The 23,155-nt window shown below is 38.2% G+C and overlaps 1 protein-coding gene across 5 annotated transcripts in view; it reads right to left on the bottom strand.

Moving 5' to 3' along the window:
• TMEM45A (transmembrane protein 45A) overlaps window positions 1-23,155 on the bottom strand; it is a 66,474-nt gene that overhangs the window by 4,581 nt on the left and 38,738 nt on the right. For 4 of the 5 annotated variants that reach the window (XM_034657318.1, XM_034657311.1, XM_002917077.3 and 1 more), the window contains exons 2-5: window positions 11,082-11,273; window positions 9,611-9,823; window positions 7,812-7,996; window positions 13-158 (exon numbers count right to left, since the gene is read on the bottom strand). In XM_034657318.1, coding sequence (XP_034513209.1) covers window positions 13-158; window positions 7,812-7,996; window positions 9,611-9,823; window positions 11,082-11,271 — 734 coding nt within the window. In that variant the 5' untranslated portion in view covers window positions 11,272-11,273. Of the gene's footprint in view, window positions 1-12; window positions 159-7,811; window positions 7,997-9,610; window positions 9,824-11,081; window positions 11,274-16,775; window positions 16,950-23,155 lie in introns of those variants that run through there. The other variant, XM_034657314.1, reaches the window with a different exon arrangement.

Below are 23,155 nucleotides of genomic sequence, written 5' to 3'. Positions count from 1 at the left end.
TCACTAACTTACCAAGTGACAAAGGCATAAATCATTCCGATGACGATAAGGTTTAATGCATAATGCCAACAAAAGCATATGGTAAGAAACATTATGTTGTCATGATCCATTGCATCCCATGCGGGACCTCCACTGGGGGGATAAAGGACAAAACCAATCTGTAATTTAAAACAAAAAGCACATGTTAAAATAATCAGCCACATTCCCAAAGATAGTACATTTCAAAATGTTTGGTTCTAAGATTAATCTTAACTAAGGTAACTCCAATTATCTGAGATGATACAGATAAGACATCAGGTCTTATTGCCTGCTTTAGTAATACAGATAGACTCTACCAGGCCATATTTTTGAAAAAAAAATGTTAAGGACATTTAAAGAGCAATTTTCAAAATATGAATAGTAATCATCTCTGTGGATTAGTGGACTTTCAGGGAATGTGCCATGTTTCTAAGTTGTGCAGTCTCACCCAGTTATTTCAAAATTAGAGTATAAAGAGGTTTTAAAATAAATAAATGCTCACAGCTAACATTATATTCAATTGTCAAAGACTGAGAGCTCTTCCCCTAAGATCAGCAACAAGAGGAGGTTTCACCACTTCAATTCAACATTATACTAGGAATTTCTAGCCAAAAATTAGTCAAGTAAAATAAAGGGCATCCAGATTCTAAAGGAAGAAGTGAAAATATCTATATTCACAGATCACATAATCTTATATATAGAAAACCCTAACGAATATACACACACACAAAAAACTATTAGAGCTAATAAATGAATTCAGCATACTTGCAGGACACAAAATCAACACACAAATTCAGTGGTATTTCTATACACGTGCAATGAACAACCCAAAAATTAAATTAAGAAAACAATGTTACTTACAATAGCATTGAAAAAAATGAAATACTCAGGAATATATTTCCTCAAGGAGGTTCAAGACTTGTACACTGAAAACTACAAAGCATTGTTGAAAGAAATCAAAGACCTAAATAAATGGAAATACATCTCATGTTCATGGAGTGGATGATTTAATATTGTTAAGATGGCAATAACACCCAAAGCAATCTACAAATTCAGTGCAATCTCTGTCAAAATCCCAATCGTCTCCTTAATGCCCATCACCCAGTTACCCCACCCCCTAATAACCCCCCCTTCCACAACCCTCAGAGAGCACGTGATGTGATGAGCACTGTGTGATATATGCAACTGATGAATCATTGTAAAAACAAAAAACAAACAAACAAAAAAAACCCCAATGGTCTTTTTTTACAGAAATGGAAAGCTGATCCTCAAAATCATATAGAATTACCAGGAACCCAGAATAGCCAAAACAACCTCAAAAAATAAAAACAAAGTTATAAGACGCAAGCTTACTGATTTCAAAAATTACTACAAAAATTACAGTAACTAAAATAGTGTGGTATTGACATAATGATAGAAATGCGGATTGATGAAAAAGAATTGAGAGTCCAGAAATAAATCTATATATTTGTAGAAAGTTCATTTTTGACAAGAGTGCCAAGGCCATTCAATGGGTAAATAGTAGTCTCTTCAACAAATGGTGCTGGGACAACTGGATATCCACATGCAAAAGAATGGATTTGGACCATTACCTCACACCCCATACAAAAATTAACTCAAAACAAATCAAAGACTAAATATAAAACTAAAACCATAATACTCTTAAAAGAAAACAACATGGGGGAAAGCTTCATGCCCTGGGATTGGGGATGACCTCTTAGATACTACACCAAAAGTACAATCAACCAAAGAAAAAATAGATAAATTGGACTTCAACAAAATTTAAAACTTTCATACATCAAAGGACACTATCAAGAAAAAGGGAGCCTCCAGCATGGGATAAAGTACTGCTGTGTCATATATCTGGTAAGGAATTAATATCTAGAATGTATAAAGCCCTCCTAAAACTCAACAACTAAAAGACAAAAAATAAATATTTTTAAATGAACAAAGGAGTTGAAGAGACATTCCTCTAAGGAAGGTATACAAATGGTAAATAAACTCATAAAAAGATGATGAACATTGTTACTTATTAGAGAAATGCAAATCAAAACCACAAGAAGATACCACTTCATACCCACTAGGATGGTAAAAATAATAAATAACTAGTGTTAGTAAGAATATGGAGAAATTGGAATCCTTGCAAATTGCTGGTAGGAATATAAAATGGTGCAGTCACTGTGGAAAACAACTGGACAGTTTCTCAAAAAATTAAATGCAGCATTAATTATCACATGATCTGGCAATGCCATTCCTAAGTATATACCCAAAAGAACTAAAAACAAGTATTCAAACAAAAACTCGTAAACAAATGTTCATAGTAGCATTATTCACAATAGTCAAAAGTTGAAAACAACCCAAATGTCTGTCAACTGATGATGAATAAACAAAATGTTGTATATCAATACAATGGAATATTGAACCATAAAGTCACAATGCACTAATATGTGACACAACATAGATGAATCTTGTAAACATTATGTTAAGGGAAAGAAGGCCGACACAAAAGGTCACATATTGTATGATTCGGTTTACATGAAATATCCAGAATAGGTTAATTCATAGAAACAAAAACCAAATTAGTGGTTATCAGGGGCTAGGTGGAGAGTGAAAGAGAATGATTGCTTCAGGATTCCAGGGTTTCCTTCTGGCGTGATGAAAATGTTTCAGAACTGAATAGCAGTGATAGTTGCACAATATTGTGAATATACTTAAATGGCACTGAATTATATACTCTAAAACAGTTAATTCTGTTATGTAAATTTTATCCTAACAAAAAACAAGATGATAGATAGAGAAAGAGAGAGAGAGAGAGATGGACAAATGATGGACAAATGGGGGGATGGGGAGATGGGGGGATGGACATATGTCAGGTCTCTAGAAATAAATGAAATATAATACCAAGATAATTACATGGATAATTGTACGAATGTCCACCATATATTGGCCAACTATATGTCAGTTACAGTGCTTGAGAGTTTTCCTTACAATGGCCCTTAAATGATGTATTGTTATCCCGTTTTAATGTATTATTGTCTTCATCATCCAGATGAGAAAATTGAGTGGTTTCATAATTTGTCTGGGATCACACATCTAACAAATGAAATCTTACAAGAACAACAACAAAAAAAAAAGCATTTAGTCCACAGCATTGAGTGCAACTTTAATCCCATTTCTGTTTGAAATTTCAAATAACCTGAGTAAATTAGGAAAAAACGACTTGGGCCTTAATCACTTTTTCCCATTTCCCATTCTAAAGAATTCCCTTTAGCTGGAAAGAGCACTACCATTTGTACCACCCAGTACATGCACCACTAGGAGTGGGGAATCTTAACCTCATTCATGCACATAAACTTCACAATAATTCTCAGTTCTCATAATAACCCCAAGAATAAGATATCATTATCCCCATTCTTCTCATGCCCTCCTTTTGCAGCACCTCATGAAAGGTGACAAAGAAAGGGAGAGTTGAGTGTAATGAACTGTGGACGAGCTCCCCATTTCCTACCAACTGGTCCCACCAATGTCCTTCCAATGCCGTCCACCCATCTATCCCTGCTTGGGGAGTGATTTGCCACAGCTCCCAGAGGTAAGGGTTAGAGTTGTTGTGGGTTATATTGTGTGCCTCCAAAAGGATATGTTGATGTCCTAACACTTGGTGCCTGTGACTTTGACCTTATTTGGAAATAAGAGTCTTTGCAGATATCATCAACTTAAGGTGAGGTCATAGTGGATTAGAATTGGCCATAAATCCAAGGGCTAGTGTCCTTATTATGGAAGGCCATGTGAAGACACAGGTACACAGAAACACACAGGTGAGACTACGGAGGCAGAGACTGAGGTTATGCTGCCATAAGCCAAGGAATGTCAAGGATTGCTGGCAGCTCTCTAGGAGAGTGGCATAGGACAGATTCTTCCTTTGGGCCCTCAGGAAGGAACCAACATGCTGACACCTTGATTTCTGGACTTCTGGCCTCCAGAACAGTGAAAGAATAAATTTCCGTTGTTTTAAGTCACCCAATTTGTGGGACTTTGTTATTGGAGCCCTAGGATACTCATACAGGAGCTAAAACCAAAATAAGCAAAGGAATACCACTCATCCTAAACCTCAAGCCTGAACACATTGGTGGCTCTCATCGATCTTCCAAATCCCAATTCAACTCTACCTTCTCCTGGTCAAGCATAGAACAAATAGTGTATACTCGTGTGATTAATGTGGTAGAGCCAGACTTCAGATCCGGGTCTGCCTGACCTACAGTCTCATGCACTTCTCCCTCCAGGCCATAGTCACAATCGTTTTTTGGTGCTTCCAAAATAAAATACCTCTTAAGTCACCTTCATTGGTCATCACCAATTCTACCAATATACTGTTTTATACCGAGAAAAGAGAAACTTTGAGCACCTCTCGCTGCTCATCTCCTTGAGACTCTCAGAGCCCGACATTGAAAGCTAAAGACTTAACCGAAGGCCACTGTGAAGCCTATGAACAGAGTTAACTGATGTAATTACCGTGAAAGCCATAGAAACATTCCAAGTCATTTCAGGATAAAAGCAATTGAATCAGGGAAGCTGAAAACCAAGCGCCAGAAAATGCCACAATTCATTAAATCCTCCTTGAAATATAGAATCAGCCACTACTCTTTCATTGGCTATTCTAATTTGCTTCCTAATGTAAAATTCCAACCAAAAAAAAAGGTCTGAAAAATAATTCTTGCTGTATCTTCTATGCCACTCCTGAACATCTGTTTTTGACTACTTTAAGCTTCATTAATATCACATTTAAAATGTAAATAATTATCTTCTTTAATATACAGCAAGCCAGGGGCCCATTTCCCATAGGTTAGAGTTTGAATTTTCTAGTGTTTTATGTCTTATTCTCCAATCACTTATTTCAACACTATTAGCCTTAAACAAGTGTTTGATCTACCGTATCAGACCTCAGACCATTACTGCTTAGTTGGGTCTTTTTGACATCTTTGAATGAACTTTTATCTTTGTTAAAGGCAAGACAAGGCTGCATTTTACTTTGGGCTCAGCAATCTGGGAAGTCATGGGAGGAGTCCCCGGGGCAATTAGTGGGGGTGGCTGATGCAGCAGAAGCTACTGTTCAAAGTAATGGGAAGCAAAGACAGCAGAAGCATCTTCCTCCTCCCTTGATGGTCTCTGCCTCAACTCTGACAATCATGGGAAGGAACTTGGAAATGACAAAGTGCAAAAATGAGCTTTAGAAATATTCTCCCCCAGGCATACCTGGGTGGCTTAGTCAGTTAAGCAACCGACTCTTGATTTCCGCTCAAGTTGTGATCTCAAGATTGTGAGATTGAGCCTTCCATCCCACCCCCGCACCCCCAGGGCTCTGTGCTCAGTGGGGAATCTGCTTGAGATTCTCTCTCTCCCACTCCCTCTCCACCTGCCCCTTCCCCCCACTCACACATTCTCTCTCTCTCTCTTCCTCTCTCTCAAATAAATAAATCTTGAAAGAAAAAGAAAGAAAGAAAGAAAGAAAGAAAGAAAGAAAGAAAGAAAGAAAGAAAAAGAATTTTCCCACAAAGAGTGTCAGAGAAGCCATGATTCATGGATTGAATGGGCCTGAAGGTATCTTTTTCTTTTTTAAATTGCATGGTATAGATAGGTTTTTGTAGAGAGCAAAATGGAGTCTCTCATGTCAAGCAGGAGCTAGGAGATATCACAGGGACAAGCATCAGCTGATACCCCAGAACTGATAACAAGCAGAACCAGAGGAGGTCTGCAGGGACCCAAAACCAATTAATTCCCTTTAAAAAGGGAAGCATTTTGACAGCAAACTGCCAAACTTTTCATAGCTGACCCCTCTCCATGTCTGACCACTTAAAAAAGGCAACTGCTGCGGAAGGCTCTGTCCAGCTGATCACCGAACAGAACAGAGATCCTTCAATGCTTGAACATCAGAAGCAGTAAGTGCAGAGAGCAGATCTGGACCAGATCGAGACCTCATCTTAACTGCACACCCACAGACTGATAGCGCGTTTACATCGTTAACTTCCTACATGCTTCTGTTATCTTGCTCATTGTGTGGTTTGTCTTCTGTCCCACTTTGTGTGCTGCGTAAGAAGCCAAGTTTAATCACATGGTGAAATGTCACTGAGTCTGGAATCCTGAACCTGCTTTATCATTGTGATTTAGCTTTGCTTTATGATTAAATACAGCTGACGCTGTGGAAAGACACAACTCATGTGCACACCTTCGTAGCATGCTCATGACAGTTTTGAGAAAACATATCTGACTGTAATGAGGTCTGGGAAAGAAACTATTTTTATAGGTTGGGAGCGTAGTTCCCTCTACGTTTGCCTATTATGAGTTATTAAAAAAATGGCCACTCTGAACATTTGCCTCATTCATTTTGCATCTCCTTATTTATGGTTCCCAGAGTCTAGGTGTGCTAATCTGTTTACATATTGTTTATGCACTGGTATTAACCACCTGTGGACAAGTAGAGAAGAAAAAAATACAATGAAAAGCACATCATAATGTCATATCAGCTTAAGACAGAGTTTTGGCCATTAACATTCATATACCACACATAGCATCAAAATAAAAACAAAATAAATTCACCTACGTCTCTAGACATTTTTGTTTCGCAGGAATCTGGGGGTGGAGAGAGGTACTACAGTTAAACTTTCATTTCCTGCCAGTGTGTGTGTTTGCAATGTATTAAATGTTCATTTTTCTTTAAGCCTCCAAACGTTATTTAGTCTAGCCACCAGGTAAAAAAAGAAACTAGTCTAGACATACTGATAGATGGAAAAGATTTTTTAAATAGTCACAGATTTATGCCCAAAGATTTTTAACCTCATAGCTCTTTCCTAGAAAAGCTTTTGGTAAAATATGAAAACATTATTTCTCCGCCAAAAGGGACAACATTAGGTCAACCTATTCTCACTTCTGACAGCCCATGCTTCTTCCCTCAGATTCTTAATTGATCATTAATTTTAATGGAACACTAATTAGTTTGCAAATCCCTGCAATAACCTCATCCCAAGTTCCTGCCTTCTGGTGATGCAACATCTCCTCGAAGAAGTCACCCCCTATTGAACCACATTCACCTTTCATCTCAGACTTTCCTTACATCTATATGTGCATATTAGATTATGATTTACCAGTCTCTATGAAATATAAGTTCATTAATTGGAATACATGTTTTTGACAACACGCCACGGTTAGGTAGTAAACAGAGTAAAATGGAAAGAGCCTGGGACTTGGGGTCAGACAGACCCACATTTAGATCCTAGTTTCATCACTGAATGAATCTGGGATAGTCATGTGGTCTCGCTGAGTCCTATCTGTAAATTTGGGATGACAATACTCAACTTCCAAGTCACTGTGAGGACAAAAGGAAACAACATGTATGTAATCGTCCTGTAGAGTGGCTGGCACATCATCGTTTCTCAGTAAGTAATCATTTCCTCTTCTTCCTGCCTTTCATATATTTCTCAAGCTTATCACTCATTAGGCTGTAAACTGCTTTAGTATTAGCACCTGCTGCGCACAAAAAGCAATGGCTCAGAAGGCCTACGTTATGGATATTCCGGTGTGCGATGAAGATGAACACGCCCCACTTCCTTCCCGGCGGCTCTGCCAGCACTCCCACCAGGGCTTCTGGGCTACTCAAAGAAACATCACCTCTCCAAGACCCACGTTCTCGCTACAGGCAGCACATCAGAAGGAAGTCTCTGATTCTAGATCAAAATACCCCATCGAAGAGAGAAGAGTGCAGATGGAGATACCAGACACATTCACTGGAGGCCCCGACTCACCTGCCAGAACCAGCTCCCCTGAAGCAGGATGCAGCTTGTCCGAAGAAGTTCCACGGTGATATTGGTCCGTATGAAGAGCTCCAAGAAGGCAATCAGTCCTGCCACAAAGACGGCCAAGACCAGCAGCTGGTGTACAAAGATGTCCAGCATTTCCCGGCCATGAGTGTGATTGTACATGACAAAAGCTGATAGGGAAAAAATAGTTTCTCTTTTTCAGTGAAACCAAGGGACATCTACCATTTCTCTCCCTCGCTCTCTCCCTCTCCCTCTCCTGCTCCCCTCTCTCTCTCTCCCACCCCACAGAATTTTACACACACACACACATGCACACACACCAATTTGTCCAAAATATCAAGTGCTCTCTACTTCCCACAATAATGGAAACTTCTAGCATTTTTGGAGTCATCACTACCTCTTTTTTTTTTCAAGACTTTATTTATTTGTCAGAGAGAGAGAGCACAAGCAGGGGGTGACGCAGGCTTCCTGCTGAGCAAAGAGCCTGATGCAGGGCTCCCACAGTCCTGGGATCATGACCTAAGCCGAAGGCAGACGCTTAAGCGACTGAGCCACTCAGATGTCCCGTCATCACTACCTCTTAGGATAGAGATCTATCACTCCTTTTCCCTGTCTCAACCTTTATTTTCTTGTCTAACATACCATGATGTTTTCGACTAACTATATTTCAAAGCATTTTCTGTGCAGGAGGATGAATAGTAATGTAAATGGGTGCAGAGGAGCAAGAGTTAAGGTGAACACACAGATGAACGAGACAAATCCTCCCCTTAAGGATTTTGGTTCACTGGAGTAAGCAAACATATATATATATATATATATATATATATATATATATATATATATACACACACACACAAATCGTAAGAGTGGACTTTGATGGGTATGACAAGATGCTCTGGAAGCTCCCAAGAAGTAGTAACTACCTATAGTTTTTAATCCCATGAGCAGATTCCAGCTTTATCTTCAACCTTTTCATGTAGATGAGGAGGAAAAGATGTTCACTCAAAATGCGGTAACACCCTGAGATACTGAAAATCTTGCTGTTGGTTGTTGATGCCCAACTTTCAGTTAGCCTTTGTTCTCAGGGAGGGGTTGGCAAAAGTCCTTATCTTCAGATGTGGGAAGGAAGGTAGACAATTAGGAATTGACTGTCTCCTGATAAATTGGGGCTTTTTTACTTCTATAATCAATCAATTCCTTACAAATACAATAAATGAAAACGAATTACTAACCACCTGTTTTCCCTACACCGTTACAGGGACATCAACTGAACAAAAAGTGTTTTCCATTAGTCTCTCAAAAATAGGACCTCCTATTTTTAGTGACTGATTTTTTTGACCCTACTTATTAGGTAATGAAGTTTCACTATATCAACATGAAAAAAGCTAGTTAGCAGGTTAGTAGGTTGCTGTGAGTGGTCTACTTGTTTCAGGACATTCATGCTTCACTACCTGGAGCTCAGTTTCACTTGTTAAAAATGGAAATAATGATTCTCTCCAAGATAACCTAGAGATAAATAACCATGGTAGGTGGTTCTTTAAGAATGATGTGAAATGTGAATCAAGCAATCAAATGATGCTGCTTCTCTGGTTGTACTGTATGAGTCAGTAGAAAGGGAAAATCCTTGGCGTCCTAAGGAGGACATCTGACTATCTCACCATGGCCCAAACAGATGGCCCAATTGATCAAGGCAGCACCAGGACACTAAAGGAATATTATTGTACAGGGCTAGACACGTGTCCAAGGATAGTGAAAGGTACAGGAACATACTCACTTATACTTACCCTCCACAAATAAGGCATTTGACAACATTAACTTGGTTAACGAGGTGGGAAGTGAATTGATGATAAAACATAAGACGTTTGCCACACCCAGCAGCCCAAAGAAGAAATACATGGTGAAATGATGCCAGCTCAGGAGTTCAACCCACTGGCCCTCTTTATAGTCATATAAGGCCAAGTGGGGCCCTCCAGTAATAAATTGCTCTCCAAGCATGCCTGCAAAGGAACATATCACAGTTTTAGCAACCCTCTCCATGACTTCACAAAGAAAGCAGGAAGATGCAGAATTAACTTAACATGGCTTAGTCAAATCTAATGATGCTGATTCTTCTTTCTGGGCTGTTCCCGAACAGCTAAGTACTGGTGCTTTAGGTTGCTTTTATAGGTTCAAATACTGGTTTGGATGATCAATTTTTAGTTAAAGATAACCAATTTAGTAAAACAGCTAGTTATTTCAGATCTTCAGAGCTGATCATTTCAGTTCTTCATAGTTCTCTGATCAGTTCCACTGATGGTCTTAGTTCCCATTTTCATCTAATGACTAGATAAATCCTACAAAGGTTGATTACTTCCTTCTGACACATCATGCATCTTTGGGTAGCTGCCAGGAAGTGGAGAGTTGTACTTGATTCAGAATCAAAATACTGGAGTTCAGCTTTTCCCCAATTAGGGATAACTGAGAAAACACAGATTACAGCGCATGATCTAGTCAGTTACAGAAACAGTAAAACTTTCTCTAAAATGCTGCTTTATGTGTCAATCTATGGAATTCGGCAAGGCAATTCCTCTCTTTTGGAAATGGTGGTTCTGTAATTTCATGTCCATAACAAAGACGTATTGCCATGAATAAAGCATGAAGAAATCCAAAGGCAAATGAGAAAGTTCTGCCTTTCACAAGGGAGAGGCTACGGTGGAATTCTAAAACCACAGAAAATTTCCACAGAATCTTATAGTCAATGAAAAGGCCTTTGAAGTCATATGGCCTAACTTCCCTTTTCAATTTAGGAATCACACAAAAAGGATGAGTGTTTAAAGTAAGGTCTTCTTCAGCCTGACCCCTCTGTACGGTCTCACCATCAGCAACAACCTCTGACTGAGGTTTTCCCACAATAACTTGATTATCCTAGCATCATTTTGAAAAAATGGTTTCTGACAGAGTTTACTCTTTCAGACATCAGAATAAATGATATAAAATTATTTCAGAGGTTCCAACTAATTCAATAAAGGAAATTTGCCTTGAGTAGGCAGGCAAGTTAATACCTATGACTGACTCATTAAGGAATAGGCCTTTGTATAAACATGAAGTGTCACCTTCTAACAAATGATATCAGATAGAAATTACAATTAGAATATGTGTTCAGAGATATTTTTAATAAAAATTCATTTTAGCATTTCTTGATTTGATATTTAATTTCCTCTTTGTATATAAAAATACCCAAAAGGAGAAAACAGAACACAGAAATGGTCCACTCACCAGTGATAGCCATCCCAATTATTACAATTCCCTCAAAAATTTCTATTCGTTGGAATAATGCTTTGGAGCCAAGGTAGGAAGTCCGTTTGTGTTTTTTGCAGGCATACTTCAGAACGCACTTGATGGTCCACCAAATACCCATGATAATGAAGAAGGTTCCAGGGAGGGCATGACCTTTGAAACTCCCCATGTCTACCAAGATAAGAACATATAGAAGATGAAGATATTTTGTTTCCAGAATTTACCCAAAACATCGCTCATTCTCATAAAATACACTATTTCTTGATGATTATGGATATACCGTTGATTTAAGAGGAGTCAATATTACTGTCAATCACTGCAATACCAACAATACCACCAAGAGAAAAATTCATATTCATTGAACACTTACCTTGTGTTAGGCACTATGTCAAGTGTTTTACACGTAATCTCTACCCTAATTTTTACAACATACCCATTTTCAATTGGGACACAGATTTAGAGAGATAAGTGACTTGCCCAAATCTCACAACTATTAAGCAAGTGTTCTGTTGTTTTTAATAGGGAGCTCATGGATTTCTTAAAATGATAGCCTGTGCAACACCATATAGTTACACTTTAAGCATATTTGGAGGAAAGTAATATGAAAGTTTTACCTGTATGTTTAAAACTTGAAATGATATAAAATTGCCTACAATTTTTTAAGTAATTTCAAAGTACCAAGCATCAGAGTATATAAAAGAGATCTTTAGTGCTCATCAAATATTCAAGTGCTCCTCTACAGACTTTTCCCAGCCTCTTCTCCAGATGACTCAAAACCATGTTTCTAAACAGTATGGAGGTACCTCAAAAAGTTAAAAATAGAACTACCTTACAACCCAGAAATTGCACTACTAGGTATTTACCGAAGGGATGCAAAAATACAGATTCAAAGAGGTCCGTGCACCCCAATGTTTATAGCAGTATTATCAACATTAGCCAAACTGTGGAAAGAGCCCAAGTGTCCATCGACTGGTGAATGGATAAAGAAGATGTGGTATTTTTTTTTACAATGGAATATTACTCAGACATCAAAGAGAATGAAATCTTGCCATTTGCAATGATGTGGATGGAACTAGAGGGTATTATGTTAAGTGAAACAAGTCGACTTAGAGAAAAACAAATACCATATGATTTCACTTATATGTGGAATTAAAGAAACAAAACAGATAAACATAAGGGAAGGGAAGGAAAAATAAAATGAGATAAAAACAGAGAGAGAGGCAAACCATAAGAGACTCAACTATAGAAAACAAACTGAGGGCTGCTGGAGGGGATGGTGGGATGGGCTACATGGGTGATGGGCATTAAGAAGGGCACTTGTGATGAGCACTGGGTGTTGTATGTAAGTGATAAATCACTAAATTCTACTCCTGAAACCAATCTAATACTATATGTTAACTAACTTCAATTTAAATAGAAACTTCTGAATAAAAGATTTTATTATACCTAAACAAACAAACAAAAACCATATTTCTAGTTCTGGTCAATGGACTATGGCATTTGTCATTTCCAGGCTGAGTGAGTTAAGACTCACTTATGACTCCTTTAACTCTCCTTTCCCCTGCCTTGGCAATCTTGGCATGGCTTATCCACAACATAGTGGATGGCCAACCAGTCTGTTTCAGATTAATTGTGCTAAGTTATAGAACCTTTAAGGCTTACAGAGTTTAACCCAGCCTATCCAGATGGATACCAAGCCAAATCAAATTGTTTACACAATTGTTACATTTACATGGTACGGCAAATAATAAAAAGAAATATCCTCCATTTTTGGTCAGTGTTACAGAAAATCAGTCTTGAATTATACGAGCAGCACTTTGTTCAAATGTACTGTACCATCAACAGAATAATGAAGACAGAATGCAGAATCATCTTTATGAATCTCACACAGTAGGCCAGATGTAGAACTGATGAAAGGAGATTTCACGTTTCCCCTGGCTCAGCAGAGGGCTTTATCTCCTTATATCCCAGTGGCTACTGGGCATCTCAGGTCAGGGAAGACCCCTTTGGGTTACTTCCACATCCTTCACAACTGTGAAGTTTCAAGGGGGAACTATGAAGTTAACTCAAACAGTAAAAGTCTGTTAAATTTCCAGTCAAGCCCCCAGGTGGACATTTTGGAACACCCCTGAATCATCCAAACCTTCTAGGAGACTCTGACTCAGTATAGTTGACTCTTGAACAACACAGGGTTGAACTGCTCTGGTCCACTTACATGCTGATTTTTTTACAGTACATACTGGAAATGTATTTTCTCTTCCTTATGATTTTCTTCATAACATTTTCTTTCCTCTAGCTTACTTTATTGTAATAATACAGAATATAATTATATAGCATACAAAATACGTGTTAATTGACTGTTTATATTATCAGTAAGGATTTCAGTCATCAGTGTCACTGAGTTCTCCTCTTTGTCTTGGTTTAGGAAGGCACATAGTATTGAAAAATGCTTTTATGTGGGATTGAAAAATACATCCGGACTATAAATTATTTGTATTTTTCTGGAGAAGAATTTGATATGTTTTAAGAAGACTTGAAGGGTTTATATTCCTTGGTACAGGAAACCCATTTCCAGGAAGTTATCCTAAAGTTATAACTGGAAATACAGGCACCAAATTAAAAAGATACATTGTCTAAAATCAAGAGAATGATTTAAAATTTTTTGCAGCCACTTAAAGTTTTCAAATAACTTAAGTAATAGGGGATATATTTAGTGAAAAGAATAGCATTTTTCAAACCTGAGAAGGGGCTTTGGATTCAGGCTGACTAGATCTGAATCCCAACCCTACTATTTGCTAGCTACATGACTTGGGCAAGTTATTTAACTTCTCAGTGCCTCTGTTTCCTTTTCTGTAAAATGGGACAAAGAACAATACCTACTCCTAAAATTAAAATGCGTTCCTCCAAAGCAAATAACCCACAGTAGTATTAAGTAAGCTTATGTTGTCCTCAACCCACCTCTAACCAGAACAAAAGTAAAATCAAATGAGAAATTCTTCTTGGACAATAAGTGCTGAAAAGCAACAAGCATCTATATAGTTCTCTTGGCAATCATTCATGTAGTGCTTGTAACATTTCTCCTGCTATTGTCATAGAAGGTTACTGCAGTCTTCTGTAGTTATTTAATTCCTTTGCTGTATTTAAAGAATAAGCTTCTTGAAAGCAAGGACCATAAATCTGTTCTTTCTACCTACCCACCCCCATTGAGCCTGGATAGCATCTTATACACTATAAAGTTCTAAATTAACAAGAGTAACTAAGCCCTTCTTATAAAATCACATATTTATAGAACATCTCTACTCTGATGTCTCAAACTTCACTCATACTCAACATACCCACAAATTGAACTAATCATCTTATCCATCCACCCACTACCAGGAAATAATTTTTCCCTACTCACTGATTTTGTTAACACCACCACCATTCACTTACTTGCCCAAACTCAAAATATGAAAATCATCATAGAGGCCACTTATGTCTCTGAAAATTAATTGATTATTAAGACCTATTGCTTCTACTGCCTTATATCAACACTCCCCTCCCCAAATTTGGCTGACTCCCCTTGCTGTTTCATTTTCATCTGCTTAGGGAAATCCTCCCTGATGGCCCAGAGAGAAGACCCTCTTATACCTTCTCAAGGTACCCAGTTCTTATTTTAATGGATTCTTTGTGTGATTAGTTATTGAAGGTCTGTCCTCTTCATTAGCTTCTATGTCCATAACTATTGAGAGCCTGTGTAGCAGTCAACTGGGACCTCAGAGGTTAGGAGCCTGGGCTATCTTTCATTTTTTATGCCCCAATAAATTAAAAAAAGGAAAAAAATGCCAAACTCTTTCCTCAATCTCTTTCCTCAGAGTTACGGAAACCATGGTTGCTTTTCAATGTTGAGATTTACGTAATAAATACCTTCAACACACATGTAAAACATACTGCCTATGTTGGAGCTAACATGAAAACTTAAATTTGGGGCCCTTCTTAAATGTTTGGCTCCGGCCAAATAATCTTCCTGATGCACCTCCATGACCAGCATTATAATAGGTTCCTGCTGCCCCAAAAACTAAGTGAACCAATATATCTCAGCACAGCCACTGGGATGTGATAGGGAGGCAATGGGAAGTAAATAAAGGTTGTTGAAGAGGGATATGAGGTGATCAGGTAGGGGAAGAAATGAGGTATTGCTCCTACCTCAGTTATAGAACTTCTGACTTTAGGCTTTTATTCTGAAACATTGTGATGGCTCAATTGTTTTCTGTTTAAAAAAACCCAAAGAAAATGAAATCAGGGGCACCTCGGTGGTGCAGTCGTTAAGCGTCTGTCTTTGGCTCAGGGCGTGATCCCAGCGTTCTGGGATCTTGCCCTACATCAGGCTCCTCCGCTGGGAGCCTGCTTCTTCCTCTCCCACTCCCCCTGCTTGTGTTCCCTCTCTCGCTGGTTACTTCTCTGTCAAATAAATAAATAAAATCTTTAAAAAAAGAAAAGAAAATGAAATCAAAGCAAGCTTGCTGTATTTGCCTGGCTAAGGGACCTAACAAACCCAGTTGCTCCTGGCAATGAAAATGGTATTCAATTTATTTCACTTCCATTGTGGAGAGGAGAAACTGCTCAAATCCTCAAATATCACTTCACCGTGATCTCCTAGAACACCATTATCCATAAGTCTATCTTTTATTCCCTGCTCTACTATTGCCTGAGGTTGCAATTTAGGGCTCATTAAAGCCACGTAGTCCAGAGTTTGATCCAGTCTAAATCCAAAGACCAGACACATTCCCCTTGGAAGGAGAATACAGGGCTTTTCTCACCCACAGAGCAAATCATACTTGCCAGACAACCAGCAGAAACCTCAGGAAAATCACCAGAATAGGAAACAAAAAGGTCTTTCCTCAACATCTTCCTTGCCTGATTTTGCCAGTTAAAATAATCTCATGGGGAACGTGGTTCATCCGGGCCGGAAATGGTGGGCTGCAAGATTCAATCACCAGCTTTCAGCTGCAATTTATCCTAAAAACTCATACTCTTCCCCCATCCAAAAACAACAACAACAGCAACAAAACCCCCTCTATTCCTAATGATACCAAACATCATCTTCTGGGCTAATGACAAGCAATGACTCCTGATACCCTTTTGACCTCTTTTTTTTCTCACTGTCCTCCAAACTTACACATTCATCCATCCCCCAAAAGGGAAATCTTTTTGAACTCTAGTACTTAGAGATAATATTGGACAAATCCCAAGATCTAACTTAGGTGTCAGGTGTTGATTCCCAGTGTTACAGCCACATAAATCACAGACCAGGCCTGTGCACAGAAAGAGGAGAGAACTCAAAATAGCTCACAGAGATTCTACAGTGTTCTTGATGGAATCTCAACCAAATACTGACTTCAATATAAAATGAATGCCATGGGGAAAACTTAAATTAAAATTTCATCTTGAGCCACCACCAAAATAAAGTATTCCTAAATCTTAGTGACTCATTTCAAGGCACATTTATAAATCCCAGTGCATTAAACAAATTTGAACTATTTCTGGAACTTCACTTTACCATTTGCTTGAACACTCAAAGCAAAGTATAGACAAGCATTTGTAGCTTTAAAGTTCTCCATCACTCCATATCAGTATATTTTCTACCAAATTTCAACTATTTCAAAAGAGTTTTCTTAGTTAAATTATCCTTACCTTCACACTTTCCTCAATGTCAAGCCCAACTCAATTATCTTCTCCCAAGAACTTATAATGGTTCCAGCATCAAGAAGGAAATGCAGATACTGACTGGTCTAAATCTAATTACTCTCCTTCTTAGAGACTAAACCAATGTGCTTATGTTTTTCCAGCATGAAGGCAACAGGTAAACCTTCAGAATATGTCACAATGCCTTCATAAGTGTAAATCTTGGGGCCACACCCTTTTGAAATCCTACTTCACGTCCAAACATTGTGCCATAGAGTAGTTTCCAAGAAGACTCACCTTGCCACCCACCCACATGACCACTAGTCTCAGACATGTGTTCCCTGCTGTGAGAACCAAAACCCAACAAAGCATGTGTGATCTTTGCTATCTCTTCCAGGTCATCAAGATGGACAGAAGACAAGGAGAATGGTATGGCAGCAGTAACATAACAGAGCAGGTCCAATAAGTAATATGAAGACAAACCATTTCCTAATATGCAGTGCCTCAAGCAAAAGACTGTCACAGAGGCTAGGGTTGGAGTTATAGCCAAAAACCAAAGTTATAAGAATGAGAAAAGGTGATGGAACAAAATTGCTGTAGTCATCAATGAAGCTCACTTGCCTTCAAGAAATACACAAACTGGTAGAGAGACAAGTGCATAAATTATTCTAAACCAACATGAAGTTTACACAGAATGAAATGGGAACAAAGCAGCAGCAGCAGTTTGACTCTAAACTGAAGAGCTAGCAGCTGTTATCTTGTCTATATACAAGTCTTATTTCCCCTCTCAAAGATGGTGAGCAAGGGCCATATCCTCTAATTAGCACTCAATAAATCGCCAATGAATGATGGACTTCTGCCTGGAACTCCATCACCCTGAAACACTGACCTGGGTGGCAACCAGAATCAGAAACAGTTGACGTGGTTAATTAAATGCTGATTCTTGGGACCCACTTCAGATCTACTTAATCAATCATCGGGGGAGGTCCATAAACCTACATTTTTATTGTGCACTCATCCGTTGTTTTTTATATTCTTAAATTTTGAGAACCAAAGGTTTGGACTATCTGGAGACAAGCAGAATGACACCAAGACACTGAGACTTAAATGTGACTTCCCTATCACCATACCCCAGAAGCCATTTGTCTCCCATCAGTGTCATAAATCCTGATGGGCTTATTCACATGAGGCTTCATATTGGGCAGAGGTGGGTGGCTCAACAGCTGCTCCTGAGGCCAGAATGATTCCAGAAGAAGACAATAACCATTCTACAGCACTGCCGTTCTGTTCTATTTTATTTTATCATACATTATTAAGATATTTTATTTTATTTTGATCTCTTTTATACCCCAGCCTCTTACACCCATACCGCTATCAATCTTTAAATACTAAAACCACCCATATCACATGGGTTATTCTTAACCAAACATCCAGAATGACAAACAGAACTCTACACTTAAAAAAAGCAATGACACAGGATGATCCAATCCAAAGACATATGTATTAAAAAATAAAACCGGGGCGCCTTGGTGGCACAGCGGTTAAGCGTCTGCCTTCGGCTCAGGGCGTGATCCCAGCGTTGTGGGATCGAGCCCCACATCAGGCTCTTCCGCTATGAGCTTGCTTCTTCCTCTCCCACTCCCCCTGCTTGTGTTCCCTCTCTCGCTGGCTGTCTCTATCTCTGTCAAATAAATAAATAAATAAATTTTAAAAAAATAAAATAAAACCAACAAACAGAAAGTAAGAACAAATGTCATGTTGAACCAGCTGTCTGTAACAAACTCTTCAAAGTAAATAGAAGCTTGGACTGTTTCTGTTAGTAGGGGTGTATCTGAGATGGGAAGAAAGTTAGCATTCATGGAACATCCACTTCATGCTAATAACTTCTCATGAATCTGTTTATTCTATTTTTGAGACAACTCAAAGAAGTATTATTATTTCCACTGTAAGTATGAGGAAACTGAGACTCCAAGAGATTTGCTGACCTACTCTAAGTCAGAGTAGTTAAGACTAGAGCCAGGATTTCAAGGTCCTTATATATCTGATTCCAAATCTCAGACTCTTCCCCTAGATAAGTGCAAAGACCAGAAAAGGTTTGCGAATGAACCCAACAGTATTCATCAAGTTCCTTTGACTAGGTTAAACACCATAAGGAAAGAGCCTCTTCTGGGACTTTCTACCATTGAGTTGTCTGTGCAGGTAAAGTAAGTGAAGCTCTGCACGTAGCCTGAATATTTATTTACCATTATTATAGTCAGAGTCAGAGTGCACAAGGATGCCAACCAAAAGGAAAGCTGGTCTGAGTAGTCTGCAATGACTTCACTTGAAAAAATGAAGATGCTAGAGATAAGTATCAGTGATGTGGTAAGAACCTAACGAAATTATTCTGTGGTTCCCGGCATCATATTGCTTCACAACTCAAGTCAATGAACAATAACCGAGTACTACACACACATCTAACAATCTGCCTCAGATTATAGGGAACTTCATCGTGAGCAAATATATCTATTTTTCATTGCTGTTATAGCTCAGCTGGCAAATGTTCCCCAATTTTAAAGACCCAGATGATTAGACTGGGTCTGCCAGAATAATCTCTTCATCTCAAGGTCATTAATTTTATCACCTCTGCAAAATCCTTTTTTGCCATGTAAAGAAATAATTTCACATGTTCCAGGAATCAGAATGTGGTGGGGTGAGGACATTATTCTCTCTACAACAGCAACACATACATGTTTACAGTTTGGCAGAAGAAGGCAAAAACATATGATTATGATACCAAGGAGAAGAGTCAAGATTTATGATAAAGGAATAAACTACTAAAGGTATGCTGAGCCCCTTCATTTGATTTAGAGGAATAGGAAAGGCATATGGCAGGATCCTGTAAGACTATAAGGACCATTTGAGCTAGACTTTGAAGATGATTAGGATTTTGAAAGGTGGAGCTGAAAGGGAAGAGCACTCTAGACACAAGAAACAGCATGAATAAACTCATAGTGGCAGAAACTTACAGGAGATATTGAAGCCACTTCTACCATAGGAGTAGAACACAACAGAAAATGCACCTGGAACCCCTACATATATGGAAAGTTGGTAAATGCCAAAAATAACAATACAAATTACCAATAGGTAAAAAATTTAATAGTCTTTTTAAAATTGAGTCTTTAGTAATGAATAAAAATCAAACTAGATTCCTACCTTTCACCAGATTCAAAAATAAATTCCAGGTGGATTAAAGACCTAATTGTGAAAATAAAATTTTAACATTTTTAGTAGAAAATATTTGAAAATATCCCTATGACCTTGGGATAGGAAAGGATTTTTTTAAACAAAGCACAAAAAAGTAAAGTAATGAAGGAGAGGACTGATAAATTTGACCTCTTCAAAAAGTGAAGCTTTTAGGGATGCCTGGGGGGCTAAGTTGGTTAAGTGTCTGCCTTCAGGTCGGGTCATGATCTGATAGAGAATGAGTCCTACATCAGGCTCCTTGCTCAGTGGGGGGCCTGCTTCATCCTCTGCCTGCCACTCCTCTTGTTTGTGCTCATTCTCTCCTCCTCTCTCTGACAAATAAACAAATAAAATCTTTAAAAAAAATAAATAAAGCTTTTATATGTGAATGGCAAAGAAGCATAGAAAAGATGCTCAATATCATTAGTCATTTGGAAAATGTTACTTAAATAACAAATACCAATACTCATCCACCAGAATGGTTAAATTTTAAAAGACTGACAATACTGATGATACTGACAAGGATATGGACCAACTTATGCATTCTAAGTGGGAACACGAAATTGTACAGCTGCATTCAAAAGCAGTTTGTCACTTTTTATAAAATTAAACATGCACTTACCATTTGACCCAGCAATCCCACTCTTAGGTATTTATCCAAGAGAAACTAAAATTACGTCCACACAAAGATTTGTACATGGATGCTCACAATAGCTTTATTCATAATAACCAAAAACACAGAAACAGCCCAAATGCCCATCAACTCGTGAATGCATGAACAAACTGATACATCTCTAAATAAATATCTTCATCTGTAAAATCAGAGTGATAAAAGTATCTATTTCAGGGGTTTCTTGTGAAGATTAAATAAGTATAATGCAAAGTACTTGAATGGAAACTGGTAAACAAAAAGCAATCAGTAAGTGTTAGCTATTATTTTGACATCTGGAAGTTTTAAGATTTTTTGTTGTTACACAAAATAGATTTAAATATTTTTTGCTGACAACTTTGTGGATCTACCGTTCCATCCCTGAATACTCTATTTTGATAACTATTTTATGTGATATGGAAATGAAATTCTATCATGCGTAAAGGCCTCTTTCAGTTTCCCTGCTCTTCCCCTTCAATATGGGCCTTATCCTCATAATCTAAAATAGCTGCCAAAGCTCCAGCCATCACAATCATATTCCAGGCTGCAGGAGAGAAAAAAGGGCAGAAGGAGTCTCTGTGTCTGCTTTTCAATGAGTTTTATTGAAGTACAACTCACATGCAGTAAGATTCACCCCTAAATTTTACAGAGGAAGAGACTGAGACAAAGTTAGAGATGAACTAAAATGTCCAAGGTCATGGAGATGATAAGTAATGGAACTGGGATTGATATTCAGCCCTGGGTCTATAGTGCCTCTACCACAACAGTACCATAAATAAAGTTAAATGACACATGGCAGATACAGGAGGTATTTGTAATAAATGTAACTGATGAACGTTGAGTAGTCACAAGTCATTTGAGTAAATACCTAGGAGCATAATCCTGGATTATACGGTAAGAGTATGTTTAGCTTTGTAAGACACTGCCAAATTGTGTTGTTTTTTTTTTTTAAAGAGGGAGAAAGAATCTTAAGCAGGCTCCACGCCCAGGGCAGAGCCCTATCCGGGGCTTGATCCCACGACCCTGAGATAATGAACTGAGCCGAAATCAGGAGTCAGATGCTTTACCGACTGAGTCACCCAGGCATCCCTTCTGAATTGTCTTCTAAAGTGTCTGCACCATTTTGCATTCCTACCAGCAATGAATGACAGACTTCTTATTTTTCCATATTGTCTTTAGCATTTGCTAAAGAGTTGTCAGAGTTCTGGATTTTGGCCATTCTAAAAGGTGTGTAGTGTTATTGCTGTTTTAATTTGCAGTTCCCTAATGTTATATGATGTTGAGGAGCTTTTCATATGATAATTTGGCATCTGGATATCTTATTTGTTGAGTAATCTGTTCAGATCTTTTGCTCACTTCGAGTTGTTTATTTTCCCATTGTTGACCTTCAAGGGTTCTTTGTATATTTCAGATATTAGTTCGTCACCAGATGTATGGTTTGCAAATATTTTCTCCCAGTCTGTTACTTGTCTTCTCCTTCTCTTAAAAGGGCATTTTTCAGGGGTGCCTGGGTTGCTTAGTCAGTTAAGTGTCAGACTCTTGATCTCAGCTCAGGTCTTCATCTCAGGGTCATGAGATCGAGCCCTGCGTTGGGCTCTGCAGTCAGTATGGTGTCTGCTTGAGATTCTCTCTCCTTCTACCTCTGACCCTCATGCTTGTGCTTTTCTCTTTTTCTCTAAAATTAATAAATAAATCTTTTTTTTTAAAGTGCTTTTCGCAGAGTTGAAATTTTTAATTTTCATGTGATCTAACTTACATGTATTTTCTTTCATGAATTGTGTACTTGATATTGCATTTAACAATTCATCATCCTACCCAAGATCTCCCCATTAAGCATGATGTTAACTGTAGGTTTTGTGTGGATTTTCTATATCAAATTGAGGACGTTCCCCTCTATTCCTACTTTGTTGCTTTTCATATTTAAATTTTTTTCTTAAAAAAACAATGACAACAATAACAACAACAACAAAAAAACCTAAGAAGGTGGTTTAGAGCCAGATAATAGAAGACTTTAAATGCCAGGTTAAAAAGTTTAAACTTCATTCTGTGGGCAATAAGAAGCAACTGAATGTTTTGAGCATCAGAGCTTTTAAACTTTCAAATGTTTTGAGCATCAGAACTTAAAACTCTTCAATGGTTTAAAAGTTTTATTTAAAGATGTTCTAGTTTTATTTCAAGATGTCCAGAAAAGGTGACTCCTCCAGCTCCTCCAGTAATCAATTCTGGTGAAATACAAATCTCAGTCTCAATTAACCCTGCTTCCTAAGAGACTTGAACCTCTTGGAGTCCCAAAGAGGATGCAGAACTTTCATCAATCTTGATGAACTGTTTCAGCAAAGACAGGACTCCCAACCCCAGCATTCGGCTACCCACTACCCACCACCCACCCACAAAAGAAAGCTACGTCACTGTGGTTCAGGGCAGAAGCATAGGCACCTAGTGGCCCACACTCGGTATTAAGTATATACAGACAAAATGCAATGACCACACCTGAATCAACAATGTTGACATATTC

The sequence above is a fragment of the Ailuropoda melanoleuca genome, chromosome 1 (genome assembly GCF_002007445.2).
Source record: "Ailuropoda melanoleuca isolate Jingjing chromosome 1, ASM200744v2, whole genome shotgun sequence".
In the NCBI taxonomy this organism is placed as follows: domain Eukaryota; kingdom Metazoa; phylum Chordata; class Mammalia; order Carnivora; family Ursidae; genus Ailuropoda; species Ailuropoda melanoleuca.
The sequence above is the reverse complement of the archived record's forward strand: the minus strand, read 5'-3'. Positions and strand labels throughout refer to the sequence as shown.